The sequence below is a fragment of the Leptopilina boulardi genome, unplaced genomic scaffold, assembly GCF_019393585.1.
Source record: "Leptopilina boulardi isolate dan_hultmark-lab unplaced genomic scaffold, ZJU_Lbou_2.1 LbouV2_393, whole genome shotgun sequence".
In the NCBI taxonomy this organism is placed as follows: domain Eukaryota; kingdom Metazoa; phylum Arthropoda; class Insecta; order Hymenoptera; family Figitidae; genus Leptopilina; species Leptopilina boulardi.
In genome coordinates, this window is record NW_026137966.1 from 2,027,529 (window position 1) to 2,044,274 (window position 16,746).

Below are 16,746 nucleotides of genomic sequence, written 5' to 3' on the forward strand. Positions count from 1 at the left end.
ATTATATATAATTAAAATAATAAATAACTTGTAATTCAAGTCTTTAAAATCGAAAAAAGGACTTACTGCACCCCGGTTTTCTATATGTACTGTATAAAGCTGATAAATTCTTAGATCCCGTGGTGATACCTACAGTGAAACAGTAACATTTAAAGTTTTAAATCAGGTAAGTTCGATTAATGAAATAATAGAAATATCTCTCATTAAATAATTTAACAAAATGATTCAATAAAAAATCGGGATAAGAAGTAGGCGCAAAGCGCCTACATCTAAAGTTTCGTGGCTTTTGAAATTCTAGACAAAAGTTATCTGTATATAATTTTAGATCACGTTAGTTTAGGTTAGATCTTATGGTAGTTGAGTCAGGTCAGGTCAGGTCGGGTCGGGTTAAGTTTTAAGATCAGTGGTCCATTTTTACCGCAAAAGTAGCGTCAATTTCGACTCTTTTTGTTTCATCTGAATTTAATAATTCAAGCATTAAGTCAGATGCAAAAATTGCAGCTGCTGATCCACCATCTGCTTCGACAATTCCTCTAAATAGTTCTTTTGTCGGTTGAAAACTGTTGTTTAAAATTTGCTCAAAATCTAATAAGTGTTTCGGAATCTTTGGTAGTCCGCCTACGCTTTTCCGACGCTGCATTGCTGCTCTCATTGAGTTATAATTAATGGACGATCCAAGACTCAATGATTCTCTATAATTTTTTGAATTTAATTAATTTTTACTTCAAAATAAATATAAAAATTGTAAATCAATGTTTTAAAGGCTTAGATCATTTTTTGAAACTTTAAAGTAATTTTGAAACACAATGCAAGATCGTTGTCTGCCCCACTTTAAAAATATGGATGTCAGTTTAAAAGCATGGTAGCCACTGGTTAGGAAAAACCTAGAAATCAAGGAAAAGTCAGGAAAATTTTTGATTAGTCAGGGGAATCGTTAGGAAAAGATTTAAATTTAACTAAACTTTAAAAATAGTTAATTTTTTATTAATAGTAAAATATAGAAATATTTCTCATTAAAATTAATATTAACTGAAATAATACTTAAGAACAGAAAAAAAATTATTGCTACAAAAGCTCAGTTTACTGAAATTTTTATCAATTAAAAATTTAATTATTCCAAGTTTTAATACATGAAAAAACTCAACTGTTTCAAAATTTTAATCACTTTAAAATTCAATTATTCAAGAATCAAGTGAAATTTCAATTATTCTAAATTTTAATAAATAAAAAAATCAATTATTTCAACTATAATCAGTTTAAAATTCAATTATTCAAGAATCAAGTACAATTTTAATTATTCCAAATTTTAATCTTTGGAAAATTCAATTATTCAAGAATCAATTAAAATTTAAATTTTTCTAAATTTTAATCCATGAAAAATTCAATTAATTTGGAATAGAATTTTCGTTAAAAAATTTCAAAATAATTGAATTTTAGGAAATCTGAAATAAAATTTTTTGTTAAAAAGTTCAATGAAAAAACCAACTTACATAATTACTGATTATTTAGCGGTGAAAGTCAAGGAAGGTAAGGGAATTGTCAGGGATATTTTTTGATTGTTTTTAGTGGCCACCATGCGAAAGGGGCCGTCCATAAATCACGTAGTACATTTTTTTTTAAATTTTGACCCCCCTCTCCCCCCATGAAGAACACTTTTCCCTACAATAGCGCAATTTTTTCGTCTTACCGTAGCAAATGACTTGACCCCCCTCCCCTAAAGAGCTACGGGGTTTATGGACAACCCCAAAGGAATTAAAAATATTATTTCACAATAAACTTACATACTTGAAAAATAGTAAATTTTTTCAAAAATTAAATACGGTTAACATGTACATAATATTTTTTTAAATAAAAAATCTATCATTTATTACAAATACATCATCATTTTAAAAAAGTCGGAATTAGCTCATTACTTACTTGGAAACAATTGAATTAAATAAATGTTTAGGTTTTATTTTCGCTGTTTCACTTTTTTTCAAAATTTTATTTTTCAAAAGTGACACTGACTGAGCGTTGAAATCCGCTTTATGGTTGTGATTTTTTGTAATTTCAACAACTTGAGACTCTATATTTACTTTTGCATCTCCCAAACAGCCACGAGAAAAATTTACGCACCGATACTCTATATCTTCATTTTTCTCAGTAGCACTTTTCATTTTTTTATGATAATAGTAACCATTGTGGTAATATTTTGAGGAGCCTTTTCGTACTCCTTCTTCCTTTTCCATTTTCTTAAAAAAGTGGATATTTTTCAAAAAAGACTTGAAATTATTATATAAAGCTTTTACATTATTATTTTACGTTAGAACCATAAAATATTAAAATTACAACTTTTTAAATTTGTATTAATTACATTTTAATTATATTCTTGGAATACTAAATACCATATTCAAATATTATTTTGTCAATGAAAAAACAACAAGCTATGTGAAATAAGCATATTATTGCTTTTCTTTTTTTTTGTTTTACTTAGTGATTAATCAATAAACATCAAGGCGTGCAAGTTTTCGAATGCAATTTGAGGTCGATAAATTAAAATTAATAATTAAAGACTAAAAAATTTAATTTGAAAGAAGGAAATTTATTGAAAAGGTAATTATGGAAAAGTTGCCTGGAGAGCGTGGAGACACTTTCAAATATTTCTCCAAAGGCTATATGTATCATAAAGATAAAGCTAATAAAAAAGGCCAAAGTAAAGTGACGTACAGATGTGCAACAAGATCTACTACTCATTGCGTTGCGTACGCTGAAGAAAATGATAGTGGAGAAATTGAATTGTTCGGAATACATTGTGATCAACCGATGATTGAGGGTGCGACCATATCGCGACTAAAAACCCAAATGCTTCATTTATCAAAAACCACTCTCGATTCGTTCGATGCCATTCACAAGAAGGTTCTTGAGGGGTAAGAATAAAAATTTAATTTATCGTCGATATCATTATTTTATTTCCAGAAGCTACATTTAAAAAATAATAAAAGTAAATAAATAAAAATAAATAATTATAATGAATAAATAAAAATAAGTTCATATATTTTAATTTTTGTCACACAGGCAGCCTGAAGAAATACAAAAGTTGATTCCATTGAAGTCAGTTAAATCGATGATGAGAAATAAACGATGCCCGAAGTCAGCAAGAAATCCAGAATCCATGACAACTTTAACGGAAAGTTTAAAGAATAATACCGAACTTGATAAACTATGTCGAGGAATTGTTGAGATCGAAAATTCCGAATCAGCCGCCATAATATTCATATCCAATTTTATGACAAAATTTTTAAACGATAACCCAACGTTAAACGCTCGCATTGAAGATTTTGTCTCAGTAAGACGATTAAAGATTATTATATTTAAAAATATTGAAACATTAAAATCTTTTGTGCCTTTTTCTAAGTTTTAAAATTTAAAAGAACCAATTTTCTCTAAATTTTATTAGAAATTAATTTTTTTCAGACTTTTTTATTAACATTTTTTTTTAATTTAAAAAAAATTTTTCTTTTTGAAATAAAAATTTTTTAAATAAATTTTTTTAAATAGTAAATTAAAAAAAAAATTTCTTAAATTTGATATTAATCAAGACGGCATTTTATTTTAATATTGTATTGGATTTGTCACAATGGTAATTTTTTTTTAATTTAGCTATTTAGATTTTCTTATTTTTGTTTTTTAGCTTAAATAAAGTTTTAATAAAAAGTACATTTTCAAGGTGCAAAACAAATTTCAATTTTAAATTTTCATCAAAATGTAGGGATTTAAGAAAATTTACAATTATTTTTAAAAATAATAAATTAAAAATGCTTTTAAAAATCTTTTTAATTGTTTATTTTATTACCGTAGTTTCCTTCCGTGAAACCACCATTTTCGCACCTTTACGTTGTAAGCGTACAAAAAGTTGAATCAAAAATTGAACAGGTAAATGATTTTCTATTTTTATCTTAAAGTAAATTATTTTTTTTAATTAGTCATTTTATTTTTCAAATTTAATTTTATAGATTCATTCAGCAATTTGGGTTATAATGACCGATAGGAGTTTACTTTTGTATGATGCTGTTTGGTCCAAAATTCTCGAACTCTTTCCACAACTGAAGTTTCAAAAAATTAAATGCGGCTTCAAACTCAATGCAGTGACTGCTCTGCATCAGAAAATGCCAGAATCAGTTTTCATTGGCACTTGTCACAATTTTACATTGGTAAATAGATTTAACGCACTTTGGTTTCACTACTGATAAAGAAAAATATCTTTAGAAAGTCACATCTGGTTTTAAAAATCGCAGATAGTTTTTAAAATTTTAAATATATTACCACTCTATTCTTTTCATTTGACATTATAAAAAATTGCCTGTGGTGTGAGAATTAAGGATTATATAATCTTTTGATTTATTTGAGGGAATACACCCAGAAAAAATATTTCTTTGATTTAAAGAAATCAATTTCTTTGACTTGTTTTCTTTCATTCAAAATAAAATTTTCTTTGAATCAAAAAAATTTAATAGTTTAAGGGGAGGCACCGATGAAATTTTAACTCATCGAAATCATTGTTGTTTAGGGTCGTTAATTCTTTTTCTGGTAATATTAAGTATCTAAAATTATAATATAATGTAAAAAATTTTTAAAAAATAAAAATTTAGTAGTATAGCAACACGGGTTCTAGCGCAGTTACCGACCGAGGTCGGTAAAGTAGGAATCTGTTTTACCGACATTTTTTACCTGCGTTGCAATGTGGTGTAGTTCTAATTTTCACCGCTAGATGGCGCCACTTTATTTTGGCGGCCAATTTAAACTGGCTTGCAATGTGGTAATTTTTTTTTCTCACACATTTTTTTACCTGCGTTGCAATGTGGTGTAGTTCTAATTTTCACCGCTAGATGGCGCCACTTTATTTTGGCGGCCAATTTAAACTGGCTTGCAATGTGGTAATTTTTTTTTCTCACACATTTTTACCTGCGTTGCAATACTGTGTTCTTCTTTACCGATCGTTTTAATTCTCGTTGCCACCGCTAGATGGCGCCACTTTTTTTTGGCGGCCAATTTAAAATTGCTTCGAATTTGGTAATTTTTTTCTCAACCATTTTTACCTGCCTTGCAATATTGTGTTCTTTTATACCGGCCGTCTTAATTCTCATTGTCACCGGTATATGGCACCACTTTATTTTGGCAGCCAATTTAAAATTGCTTGGAATTTGTATAATTTTTATTACCGGTGAAATTAAAGTGCCTTGGCATAGGGGATTTTTAAATTCCCCACCAAATTTAACGATAAAATTATTACCAGCGTCACTATTAGAAGGGGCCACTTTATTTTCGCGGCCAATTCAAAATGGCTTGGCGTTTTGTAATTTTAAAAATAATAATTTAAAGTTCCTTGGCATAGGGGATTTTTAAATTTCCCTCCAAATTATTACTGGCTGCCACGGTTAGATGACACCACTTATTTTCACAGTCAATTTGAAATGGATCGGCGTTAAGTAATTTTTTAAAACAACTTAAAGTCCTTAGGCATGGTGGTACTAGGTAATAATAATAATAATGTGTTTTAATTATTTTTATCTAATTAGTATTAGTATATAATTATAGTATATTAAACAATAATAATTTTTCATATAATAATCATAAGCTATTTATATTAAATGTTAAATATAAATGTTAAATATAAATGTTTGTATCGATTTTATTTAAAAACACGCTGATTGGCTATTTCTAATAGAGAAAATAAGAGCAGCCAATCAGAAGTTAGACAGCTGCTGAAAGCATCCTTAATTCATAAACCTTGGTTTTACTGTAGTATACTAACCTTCTCTACTCTGGCCGTGAATGCAAATGGCCGCTATTGATGAAAAACAGCTGGATATAACGATGGTAAGTGTAAAATTAATGTACATAAATATGTTATGTTTATATATATATTGTTATAAGAAAAAGAACAAATATTTTCTAGGTTGATGAACAAAGAAAAGGATGCGATTGCGAGAGTTGTCGTTTTTTCCGAACGACAGATCCGTTTTATTTAAGGTCGTATGCACCAGGTCCACCGAAGGAAAGCGTTTATTGTTCCTGTGAAGCATGTCAACTAGTTTATCCAAATGATCCTCGATTAAAAAAAAAGCAAAGAACAAGAACAACAATAACACTGCCTGTGCCACATTTTTCTTTGACTTCAATTCCAAAGGTAAACGATTTTTAAAAATATTTTTTTATTTACATATTAATCTAAATAAATATTTTTGTGACTATTTTTTCACAAGTCAAATGCAAAAATAATTAGCTTCTATAAGGGAGAGTTGGGTAACCATGGCCATGGGGTAGCCGTGGCCACACACGGTAATTAATAAATTATTATTATTATTATTATATTTACGATAATAGTAAATTGTTTTTTTTTATTTGAGATGTTCTCATAATGTAAATTTAAAATTATTTGAACAAATGGTCACCCTAAAAGAGTAAAAAACCTTGTCTAAAAATTTTGCCTTCAAAACAAGTCAATTTACTAAAGTTGCGCTGACTTATTTATCCATTATTTTTATATTTTATATATTATATTATTTTTATATAATAACCTGAAAACGTTAAGATGACGGGGCTACCCGACTCTGCCCTATATAAGAAAATAAGAATAAAACTTTCCATGATTTACACACACTTAAATTAATGAAATTAATTGATATTTCTAGTGTCAGCAGAAAGACGAATCCGTTGTCAAGGTTGACCTTGCGGAACGAGTACGAAAGGTACAATTAAAATTAAATATTTTAAAAGAGAGAAGACAACAAGAAACAAAAAAACGGTGCAAAGTATCTAGATGGGATATTTTGCCCTCTACAAACCTCATTGCAATCCAGCCACCAATAAACAGTGAAGAAGCAGATCTACCATTGCAGGCAGCATCTATTCCAACTGAAAGTGCTAAAATTCCAAATCAAAACTTGAGTTTTTCCGAAGAAGATTCATTTGAGGAGTCGGAACCGGAAGAGAACCCAGAGAATTTTGCAAACGTCGACTCAGATGCACCCTCTGAGGTAAATGAAAATATCGAGGCCGTGAACGAGGAAGATAAAGATGATGATGATGATAATCAGAAAAAAATCCCATTTTCATCGTCAAGCTCATCTTCTACATCAGGCTCCTCTTCATCATCAGGATCATCTTCATCATCAGGCTCATCATCATCGTCAGGCTCATCATCATCGTCAGGCTCAACTTCAGATTCATCTTTATCGACAGGCTCAACTTTAAGCAATAAAAAAAGAAGGAAAAAAATGGACAAGAGGTCATGTAAAAAGTCCAGAAAAAGTTAATCTATTAGATGTTACTGTCATCGCCTTCATTTTTTTTTTTTTGTATAAAGTTTTTTTTTATCTTGTATGAAATTCTCTTTTATTTTGTGTGAAGTTTTTTTTTGTATGGCCTTTTGTTTTCTTTTCAAATGTGTTTATTTTATTTTTTTATATATAATTTGTGTTTAATTTTTTATCTTGTGTGAAATTTTCTTTTATTTTGTGTGAAGTTTTTTTCTTTTCTTTTTTTTTGTATGGCCTTTATTTTTTTTCTAATGTGTGTTTATTTTATTTTTTATAATTTGTGTTTATTTTTTATATCTTGTGGGAAATTTTCTTTTATTTTGTGTGAAGTTTTTTTTTGTATGGCCTTTTGTTTTTTCAAATGTGTGTTTATTTTATTTTTATAATTTGTGTTTATTTTTTTGTTTTTATCTTGTGTGAAATTTTCTTTTATTTTGTGTGAAGTTTTTTTTGTATGGCCTTTATTTTTTTTCTAATTTGTGTTTATTTTATTTTTATAATTTGTGTTTATTTTTTTTTATCTTGTGTGAAATTTTCTTTTATTTTGTGTGAAGTTTTTTTTGTATGGCCTTTATTTTTTTCTAATTTGTGTTTATTTTATTTTTTATAATTTGTGTTTATTTTTTAAAAAGTTTTGCAAGTATTGCTAAAAATAAAAAATATTTCTTGCACGAAGTGAATTTATTTGGTTTTTTTTATATTGTATGTGTTTATTGTCTTGAAAAAAAATTTCTTGACTTTTAATAAAAAAAATTTTTTTTTTTCAGTGAAAAATTACTTGAAGCGTTCTATTTTATAGTTTTGTGAAGAACTTTTTTGTTTTTTTTGTGATATACTTTTTTTGATTTTATTCTATAAAAATTACATTTTTTAAAAAAATTAACGTACATCTTAGTGTTTTACGAGAACTTCATATAATTAAATGTTTTCCATATACTTTTTTTAGTTTTAATTTTGTAAAAATTCTTATATAATACGAATTGCATTAAATTAAATTAAAAGAAAAAGTAAATTAGGTAAAATAATTTTCAAACACATCTAAGGTGAGTACAAATAATTTTTGCTATATCAAATTATCCTGAAATAACTAAAATTAAATGAAATTCACAAAATTGTTCTAGTAAAAGTAAGTGTAACCTAACTTACTTAAAATTGAATTTGATTTAAATAAAATATTTAATTTATGTCGTATTTTAAAACATCGCGCCAATGAGTGTTAGTTCTTCAGTTTGCCGCGGAGGGTGTTGGATGTCATGTGACTGTAGTGGGGAGCGTTGAAGAGGCATAAAAGTTAGCGCACGAGCTCGAAGAGTCATTATTTCTTTTTCAGTTGCAGCAACATCAGAAGCAGCAGTAGAAACTGTAGTAGAACGGTACATTTTATTTTCAGTTTCCTTTCTCTTTCTTATCTAGGCGCTTTTTCAAACATGTTTTTTTTTTTTTTTTTTTGCAGTTTCAAAGTAAAAATGTCAAATTTCTTACCAAACTCTAATCAACTCTGTAGCGGGGAAGAGGACATAGAATATGTTATATTTGATGAATATTATTATAATTCTTATGAGGATTCGGATGAGAACTCCGATGATAATGAGGTTGAAATATATGATAGTCAGGGTTCAACCATCATTCTTAGCAGCGATGATGAAGACACAAATGATAATAATAATGATATTAATATATTTGATATTAACTTTGGTGAAGAAGAGGTATTTTTTTCTTTTTTTTAATAGATTAAATTATAATTATTCTTTTCTTATAAAAAAAAAAAATTTTATGGCTTTTCTTTTATAGTTGTCAGAATTATTAGAATGCGTCCCTGACATTGATCAAATGTTGAATGCATACAACATGTTCGAATCTTTGCCTGATATTAATCAAATATTGGATGAATACGGCATGATTCTACCAGAGAGTCCGAACAGTGACGTATTAGAAATTAATATTAGTGAAGATGAGGTAAACTTCTTGGAATAAAACATGACTATTAACATACTTTTTATAAAATTGTTTTACTAAAAACTTATAATTTTTTTTTTATAGATGTCGGAATTACATGAATTAATTCCTCCAGAAACACCACCCACTCTAAGCGATGACACATCCTGCAAATCTTCACCTTAACGTCATGACAATTCTGATTAAAATACTTATTAAAAAAAAAAAAATTTAATAATTAAATATTTTTTTATACAAAATAAAATCATTAAATATTTTTTTAAAATATTACCTCATGCTAGTCACATTCAAATGATGCGTGCGCATGTTGTGAGAGGGGGAAAGAGAAAGTGGGGGTAAAGAGAAAGTGGGGACTTGGTGATTTAAACCGGTGTGCAAAGAAAGGCAGCTCATTTATGTTTCAGCATTCCGGGACTATTTGCAACATTAAAACAGTAAGTATGGATTCCTTCTTTCAGCTTATTTTTCTGTTACAGATTTCTCCTTTTAATTTTCTGTTTCAGTTCTATTTTTATGTTTCAGGTTTTTTCTTAAATTTTTTTTTTGTTTCAGTTCCCTTTGATTTTTTTTCAGTTACAAGTTTTTCTTTTTATTCTCTTTCAGCTTATTTTTCTGTTACAGATTTCTCCTTTTAATTTTCTGTTTCAGTTCTATTTTTATGTTTCAGGTTTTTTCTTAAATTTTTTTTTTGTTTCAGGTTTCCTTTGATTTTTTTTCAGTTACAAGTTTTTCTTTTTATTCTCTTTCAGCTTATTTTTCTGTTACAGATTTCTCCTTTCAATTTTCTGTTTCAGTTCTATCTTTATGTTTCAGGTTTATTCTTAAATTTTTTTTTGTTTCAGGTTTTTGTTTTAGCTTTGTTGAACTTGAAACATAAAAATGTTTCAAGTTTCTTTTTTTCAGTTTCCTTTTTATGTTTCAGGTTTCTTCTTTTAATTTTATGTTTCAGTTCTATGTTTTTTTTAAAAATGTTTCAGAATATTTTCTATTTTTCTGTTACAGATCTTTTTTTAACAAAAAAAAATATGGATTTAGAAAAAGTCAATGCAGTTGGACGATTGGAGGGTTTTCTGCCAACAAAGCCGCTATCGGAATTAGTGACAAATGGCCGATACTTTGTGACAAAAATCAAAAAGGTGCAGACGAAATACGGACCCAGAATCATCGTAGAACTCGACGCAGACTTTATCACATATCTTCCAACCAGATTCGCTAAACATTTCGAAGATGATGAGCCTAACACTTTAAAAATGATGCAAGAAGCTGCAGCCCTAAAGAACCTACAATTGAAGTACCTTGGAGGACCATACAACATCGTTGAATTTAAATTATTAAAGTGAAAAAAAAAGAAAAAAATTAATTTAAGAAATAAAAGTTATGTTAAAACAAAAATGTATACATATAAAATAACTGTTAAAAATAAAAAAAAAATTTAATTGTAAATTGGTTTTAAAATTATTTTCTTCACCCTATATAAGTTTATTTTCATTAAACATTAACATTAAAGGTTTTAAAAATTAACGAACAAAGTATTAAATTGAAATTATTAATATTTTATTTGAAAAAACATATTAAACTATTTACAAAAAAAAGATTCACAATTTTCGTAAAAACATTTTAAACTAGTAGAATCAACTTCATCAAAGCCTTTTGTAGCAGCACTTACATATTTGTTTGGAGGATCCAAAAACCAGTCGCGAAGAATTTTAACATTTCTGACAGCACAATTTTCAGTATAAAGAGTATGATGCGTACATATTGTTAACAAATCAGTCTTAAGTTTTTTTAAAGAAGGACATTCGAAATCTTCTAAATTTTGTACATTCAACACATATTTCTCTAACCATGTTTTCTTTTCTAATCCTTTAACGTAAATTACGCTAGCGCCTTGAAGTATTTCTCGTAGAATAGGACGAAGTTCATCATATGAGACATCTCCAGCTGCCCAATGGATTCCATGGTAGTTGTGTGTTAACCAGCGATTTTCACTTTTATAGCGTCCTGGCAATGAATTCCACGTACAAGGTGATTCAAATAGGTAGACAAGTGGTTGAGCATCTGGTTGAAGAGGAAGTATTGCCAACTCTTTGAAAATAAAATCGTTGTAGGGTCTTTTAAATCCTTGGACGTCTACAATGAACTCCATGTTGAACCAGAAATGAATTTTTTGGCTGAAAACTACTGCATTTATACTCAATCATACTCCCTCCACTTTATCCCCTCTCCTCTACAGCAGCTTCTTGACGACGCCGCTGATTGGTTTATATTGTACAACGCGGTCATGAATAATGAGGCAATATGCAGTGGTCTCAGCCGGCATATTATTTCCTGATTCAAATTCTAAACGTACATCTACTGATGCTTGTTTAAGAAACTCATTTTGTTTTGAACAATCAATAACAATTAGAGGAAATAGTTGTTTAAAAATAGCCCTTGTTAAAATAGGTTCTGAGTCTTTTCCATAGTAAGAACTTTGAAAATTAGCATACATTTCATAAAGCAGAGCATACTGATTTTGATCAAAGTTTAGATTTAAATTTCCATAAGGGTAATATTGTGAATTTAAAAATAGTTTAACATTTGTAATGTTACAATGATCAAAATGACAGGCATATTTTTTTCGTTTATCTTTTCTTGCTGTTTGAAATCCTACAATTACATATCGTGGTTTCTCCAATTGTGTTGATGTTTTTATTTGCCATAGGACTTTTGAACTTGTTGGAAGTAACGGATACTCGTACATTTCCCATGATCGAAAACTTATTGAAATTAAAGGATCTTTTTCAATAAATTTCAATAATTTTATTTTATTATTATCAGCTGGTAAAACGTATGGTACCATCCATTCTAGTTTATTGATGAAAATTTTAAATTCTTCATCAGCTCCTTGACCTGTTTGAATTATAGCATTAGTGTCATTACGTGCTCTTGTTAAAATAAGTTCATGTTTAGCGTTCATAACAATTTTCTTATAATCCTCAGCAAAACCAAAAATCATGCCAAGTGGTATTGTAATATCAAAGTATCCATTTTCTAAAGAAATTCTTGCATCAGCTGTAATTTTTGAAAACCCTGCATTTTCAATTAGATTTAATTGAGGTGGAGTCAGAGATACTAAATTTTTCATAATAGTTGTATGTCCAACGTATTTGCATCGATCAATCTCGATACCATTTAATTCATAGCGAATTTCATCAAATAAAAAACATATTGCATTGCTACTTAAGTGCACGTTTTCTGTAACAGCAATACCATCATTTTTAGTCAATTTCCCAAATATGTGCAATGAACTTTTACTCGGTAGAATACATAAATCTTGATGTTGAACTGCAATTCGAATTTCATCACTATTGTTAAAAGAGGATGAAGCATACGGTTGATGAGCATGAATTTCATAATGAGCTATGGACTCATCAAAATTCACTGCTGCTGGAATGTTGAGAATTTCGTCCATTTTTGTTGCAACAACACCCAAAAAATATATAAATTATTTGTCTTGGCGTTTTCCTTGAGGTATAACTTTTAGACCTAGTTTTTTCAGGAACAGGTGATTCTGAGGTGTTAACACCTTGTGAGACAAATTTAAACTGATTTGTCTTTGGCATGTTGGCTGACTTTTATAGTTTCCACCAACTTTTTGATTATATACAATTCCCATTACATTGACTTTATGTGCAATCGGGTAGTTATAGTTTCTCCTCGAAAATTAATCAAATCACCGTCCTGATCGACAATGCGGAGTTGAATATTATGTATTGTCTTGACAACAATCGGAAGGTAAATGACGTGTGCTGGCACTTCCACAATCTTATATCCTGGTGGAACGCTAGGGAAGAATTCATGGATAGTGTGGGCTTTTTGATTATTTATATATGCTCCAGATGTAATACTACACTCAACTCTGACTGAATTTACCTTGAGAATGGCTACAGGTAAATCAGAGATGTGCGTTTGATTAGGTGATAATTTCCGGGGTGTAAATCCTAATAATTTACCAATTGAATCTTTATGTTTAAAATCAATTGGTAAATTTGATTCAACTAAACTGCGCAATGTATTGTTATTAGGTTTTATACTAATAACAGTTCCAAGTTTCACTGAATTTTTTATACATGTTTCAATATCTGTGATTTCATAACTCCCAGTTGGTATATCAATTATATGATTACCAATGTAAAATTTATTGTTACCTTGATCAATATTGGGAATAGAATTAAAAGTCAGTAATTCAACAAGACCGAGGACATAATTTTTATTTGGATTAAGTTCTATTGGTGGGAAATATTCAGATTCAAGAACTGAACTGTTTCCACTTAGTGTTAAAGTAAACGAATCACTCATGATGCTGTCAGTTTATATACTAAAAGATTACAAAAGTTACACGTTCTTATATACACTAAAGCTGCTCTTAACATTAAGTTGTTCATATACTAAAAGATTACAAAGTTACACGTTCTTATATAGACTAAAGCTGCTCTTAACATTAAGTTGTTTACATAAAAATTTTAAACATAAATGTCCACACACATAAGTATCATAATTCTGATATCTTTCATGATTATATTTTATTAAGCTACCATCACCCAAGTATATGATTAGATCTGTTGGTGGAGGAAGGTTGCCAAAACTATCAAAATACATTATTTCGTTATTACATTTTTTATATGCCACCCAATGTGTTCCTGGGCCTTCTTTGTTATCTAAGTTAATAATTCCTGACTCATATCGATAAGGTCCTTTTAAAGATAGTTCATTTCGCATGAAAACTCCACGAAAATGTGGTATTTTCATAGTTTTAGCATATTTCAACAGATCAAAATCAGTTAGAGGACGGTGAGGTAGCTTCAATACAAGTTTTTTTTCTTCCTTTATGTTGGTTTCTTCTTCTTTTTTAATCCTTTCCCCTGAATGTATGGTTTAATATGAAGACCAAGTCCTTGTCGGTAGGGTTTGAGATGTAATCCTTTTCCAAGCGATATTGCTTCCATTACTTTATTATGTCGTTGAGCTTCAACAAGTTGTTCCTTGGCAGTTTTAGCCTTATTTACAGCTTTCACTATACCTGAAGCTCCACCAGCAAGAGCTCCTAAAGCACTAAGTCCAGCAAAAATTGGAACTAGTGGTAAAATACCACCAACTTTAGAAGGTACAGGTAGAATTCGCGGTGACAAAATTTTTGATTTACCACCAGCATTCTTTATTGCTTCTTTTGCACCAATCAGAGCAGCTTGAATTGATTCTCCAGAATTATGATCGGGTAGCATACTTTTTCTAGCAGCATCAACAACTCTTCTTAATGCTAGTCGCTTTTTCTTACACATGGTTTTCCTTTTTTTCTTCCTAATTAAAGACTTTTTCTTTCTTTTCATTCCCATACCTAACGTTGATTTAGCTTTCATCGTTCCAGATATCGCTAAAGCTGCTGCCTTTTCACTGATACTAGAATCCTTAGCTGTAACACGTTGCCACGCCTTTTCAGCTAGCTCTTGGTCTGCAACGTTTCTTGCTTCAATGTTTTCTCTATTTTGTGAATATGCAATGTCATGTGCTTTACATGCAGCGTCTAATGGGTTAACACCTTTATCACCACGTGCCAATCTTTTTGTCAACTTTGTACCGGGTCCACAGAATTGGTATCCAGGTAAATGTAATTCAAAAGGTAAACTATTGATAATACGGTTAACTAATCCTCTACCACGACAAAGATGTTTTTTATCACTTCGATGTAAAATCATTCTACACTCTATGAAGTTTGATATGCAACTGACTGTAAGACTATAAAAGCCGAGTATTTATAGTTTACAGAGCAGTTACTGTCAAGATGCAGTTCACGAAACAACCTGTAGCACTCCCAATCACAAGTATTGACGTTGAAAGTAGTGAGAAAAAAATTCAACGTCATGGTAGCTTGTTTTCAGATAGCATCCGAGCTGTCTTTTGTGGTCCCTCAAATTGTGGTAAAACAAACGCTCTTCTCTCTTTAATTATACATCCAAATGGTTTAAGTTTTGAAAATATTTATCTATACTCTAAATCTCTGCAGCAGCCAAAATATCAATTTTTGAAAAATGTAATTCATGACGTGGATGGAATTGAATACTTTCCATTTAGTGAGCATGAAGAAGTAGTATCTCCAAAAGATGCTAAACCAAACTCAATATTCATCTTTGATGATATTGCTTGTGAAAAGCAAGACAATGTTAGAGCTTTCTTTTGTATGGGTAGACATGTAAATGTTGACAGTTTCTACTTGTGTCAAACATATGCTCGTATTCCAAAACATCTAGTCCGAGATAATGTAAATTTACTGGTGCTTTTTAGACAAGATGAAAAAAATTTAAAACATGTCTACGAAGATCATGTAAATACAGACATGTCTTATACTCAATTTCGTGATTTATGTTCAGAATGTTGGAAATCTGATAAATATGGATTTGTCGTTATTGATAAAGATAGGAATTTTAATGAGGGAAGATATAGAAAGGGATTTGATTGCTTTATTACACTATAAATATAAGGACTTTATTTCATTTTAAATTAGTATAGTTTATGTTATCAAGACGAAAACATGTATCGAAAAGAGCAAGAAACATTGCGTCAAATAGCAAAAGCAAGCGACGCTATTAGACGAAAACATCGCTTACTTAAAATGGGTAAAGAGGCTGCAGAGACATTGTTAAAAGAAACTCTGCAACCAATAGTTACACCTCTTCAAAAGTTGGCAAATGTAACTGAAACTCCTTTCAAAAATGTTAAAATTGAAAAATTCAAGAAAGATATTAATGATTTCTCTTTTTCAACTGCTGTTGACGATGATGAAGAATTTGATAAAACTTTACTAAATTCAACTTTTCTTGATAAGAGTAATAACTTTGAAAAAGAAGAAGATTATGAAAAAATTACAAATAAATTTATTTTTATGTTAGATAAAAATAGAAAACTGTTTTTAGATACGGTTTATGGAGTACGTAAACTTGCCAACGGTTCTTTTATGATTGGTGATACACCTATTGAATTTGAAGGTTCACATATTAAGCTTGTTGGAAAGAAAAATTATTTAAAAACTGCTGGGTTACTCGAACTATTATTTAAACAAAAACCAAAAGAAGCTTTAATAAGTTCAGATGATTTTTTAAATTACAAAGAAATTCTCATTGCTACGAATGCACATCGAAAAAATTATAGTCCAAGTGAATCTGTCAACATAAGTAGAACTTCCAAGTACACTGATGTTATTGCAAAACTTATCAAAAGTACACCAAAGAAAAGTGGTGGTGGTGGTGGTTCTTTAAAGAAGCATAAAAATATATTACCACAATTTATGATTGCAAAAAGACAATTTAATCCAGACTACATCTATTGGGATGATCCAAATGAACTCGTTGACCGTTTACGACTACTCATAGGATCACAGCAAGCTGGTAATCCAAGTCATAATAATGAGATTATGTCAATTATCGAAGAACTTCGTGAAGCTCGAATTATATATTAA

At 29.5% G+C, this 16,746-nt stretch overlaps 4 protein-coding genes across 4 annotated transcripts; 3 read left to right on the forward strand and 1 right to left on the reverse strand.

Moving 5' to 3' along the window:
- Positions 1-5,817: 5,817 nt before the first annotated feature.
- Positions 5,818-7,295, forward strand: LOC127288763 (pinin-like). The gene is made up of 3 exons (XM_051316402.1): positions 5,818-5,856; positions 5,936-6,166; positions 6,672-7,295. Exons 1-3 carry the CDS (start codon positions 5,818-5,820, stop codon positions 7,293-7,295), a joined length of 894 nt encoding a protein of 297 aa, XP_051172359.1.
- A 1,239-nt stretch (positions 7,296-8,534) lies between these two features.
- LOC127288772 (uncharacterized) lies at positions 8,535-9,661 on the forward strand. Its single transcript, XM_051316412.1, has 4 exons — positions 8,535-8,671; positions 8,752-9,004; positions 9,090-9,254; positions 9,339-9,661. The coding sequence occupies exons 2-4, from the start codon at positions 8,765-8,767 to the stop codon at positions 9,417-9,419; spliced, it is 486 nt and encodes a 161-aa protein (XP_051172369.1). The 5' UTR covers positions 8,535-8,671; positions 8,752-8,764; the 3' UTR covers positions 9,420-9,661.
- A 1,820-nt stretch (positions 9,662-11,481) lies between these two features.
- LOC127288764 (uncharacterized) lies at positions 11,482-12,708 on the reverse strand. Its single transcript, XM_051316403.1, has 3 exons — positions 12,147-12,708; positions 11,862-12,032; positions 11,482-11,615 (listed from the first exon to the last, which is right to left on the reverse strand). Exons 1-3 carry the CDS (start codon positions 12,706-12,708, stop codon positions 11,482-11,484), a joined length of 867 nt encoding a protein of 288 aa, XP_051172360.1.
- Positions 12,709-15,822: 3,114 nt separating this feature from the next.
- LOC127288765 (uncharacterized) lies at positions 15,823-16,746 on the forward strand. The gene is made up of 3 exons (XM_051316404.1): positions 15,823-16,117; positions 16,205-16,537; positions 16,604-16,746. The coding sequence occupies exons 1-3, from the start codon at positions 15,823-15,825 to the stop codon at positions 16,744-16,746; spliced, it is 771 nt and encodes a 256-aa protein (XP_051172361.1).

What these genes read in the sequence shown, in the direction of transcription:
- LOC127288763 (XM_051316402.1), top strand. Translation starts at nt 5,818, where the DNA reads ATGGCCGCTATTGATGAAAAACAGCTGGATATAACGATG. An exon ending in AACAGCTGGATATAACGATG is followed by an intron (nt 5,857 to 5,935) that starts GTAAGTGTAAAA and finishes AATATTTTCTAG; the next exon opens with GTTGATGAACAAAGAAAAGG. An exon ending in CTTTGACTTCAATTCCAAAG is followed by an intron (nt 6,167 to 6,671) that starts GTAAACGATTTT and finishes TGATATTTCTAG; the next exon opens with TGTCAGCAGAAAGACGAATC.
- LOC127288772 (XM_051316412.1), top strand. Translation starts at nt 8,765, where the DNA reads ATGTCAAATTTCTTACCAAACTCTAATCAACTCTGTAGCGGGGAAGAG. An exon ending in TTAACTTTGGTGAAGAAGAG is followed by an intron (nt 9,005 to 9,089) that starts GTATTTTTTTCT and finishes TTTCTTTTATAG; the next exon opens with TTGTCAGAATTATTAGAATG. An exon ending in TTAATATTAGTGAAGATGAG is followed by an intron (nt 9,255 to 9,338) that starts GTAAACTTCTTG and finishes TTTTTTTTATAG; the next exon opens with ATGTCGGAATTACATGAATT.
- LOC127288764 (XM_051316403.1), bottom strand. Translation starts at nt 12,708, where the DNA reads ATGGACGAAATTCTCAACATTCCAGCAGCAGTGAATTTTGATGAGTCC. An exon ending in TAATGCTATAATTCAAACAG is followed by an intron (nt 12,033 to 12,146) that starts GTCAAGGAGCTG and finishes TTATTGAAAAAG; the next exon opens with ATCCTTTAATTTCAATAAGT. An exon ending in TAAACGAAAAAAATATGCCT is followed by an intron (nt 11,616 to 11,861) that starts GTCATTTTGATC and finishes TTCTTAAACAAG; the next exon opens with CATCAGTAGATGTACGTTTA.
- LOC127288765 (XM_051316404.1), top strand. Translation starts at nt 15,823, where the DNA reads ATGTATCGAAAAGAGCAAGAAACATTGCGTCAAATAGCAAAAGCAAGC. An exon ending in TTCAACTTTTCTTGATAAGA is followed by an intron (nt 16,118 to 16,204) that starts GTAATAACTTTG and finishes AACTGTTTTTAG; the next exon opens with ATACGGTTTATGGAGTACGT. An exon ending in GAAAAGTGGTGGTGGTGGTG is followed by an intron (nt 16,538 to 16,603) that starts GTTCTTTAAAGA and finishes AATTTAATCCAG; the next exon opens with ACTACATCTATTGGGATGAT.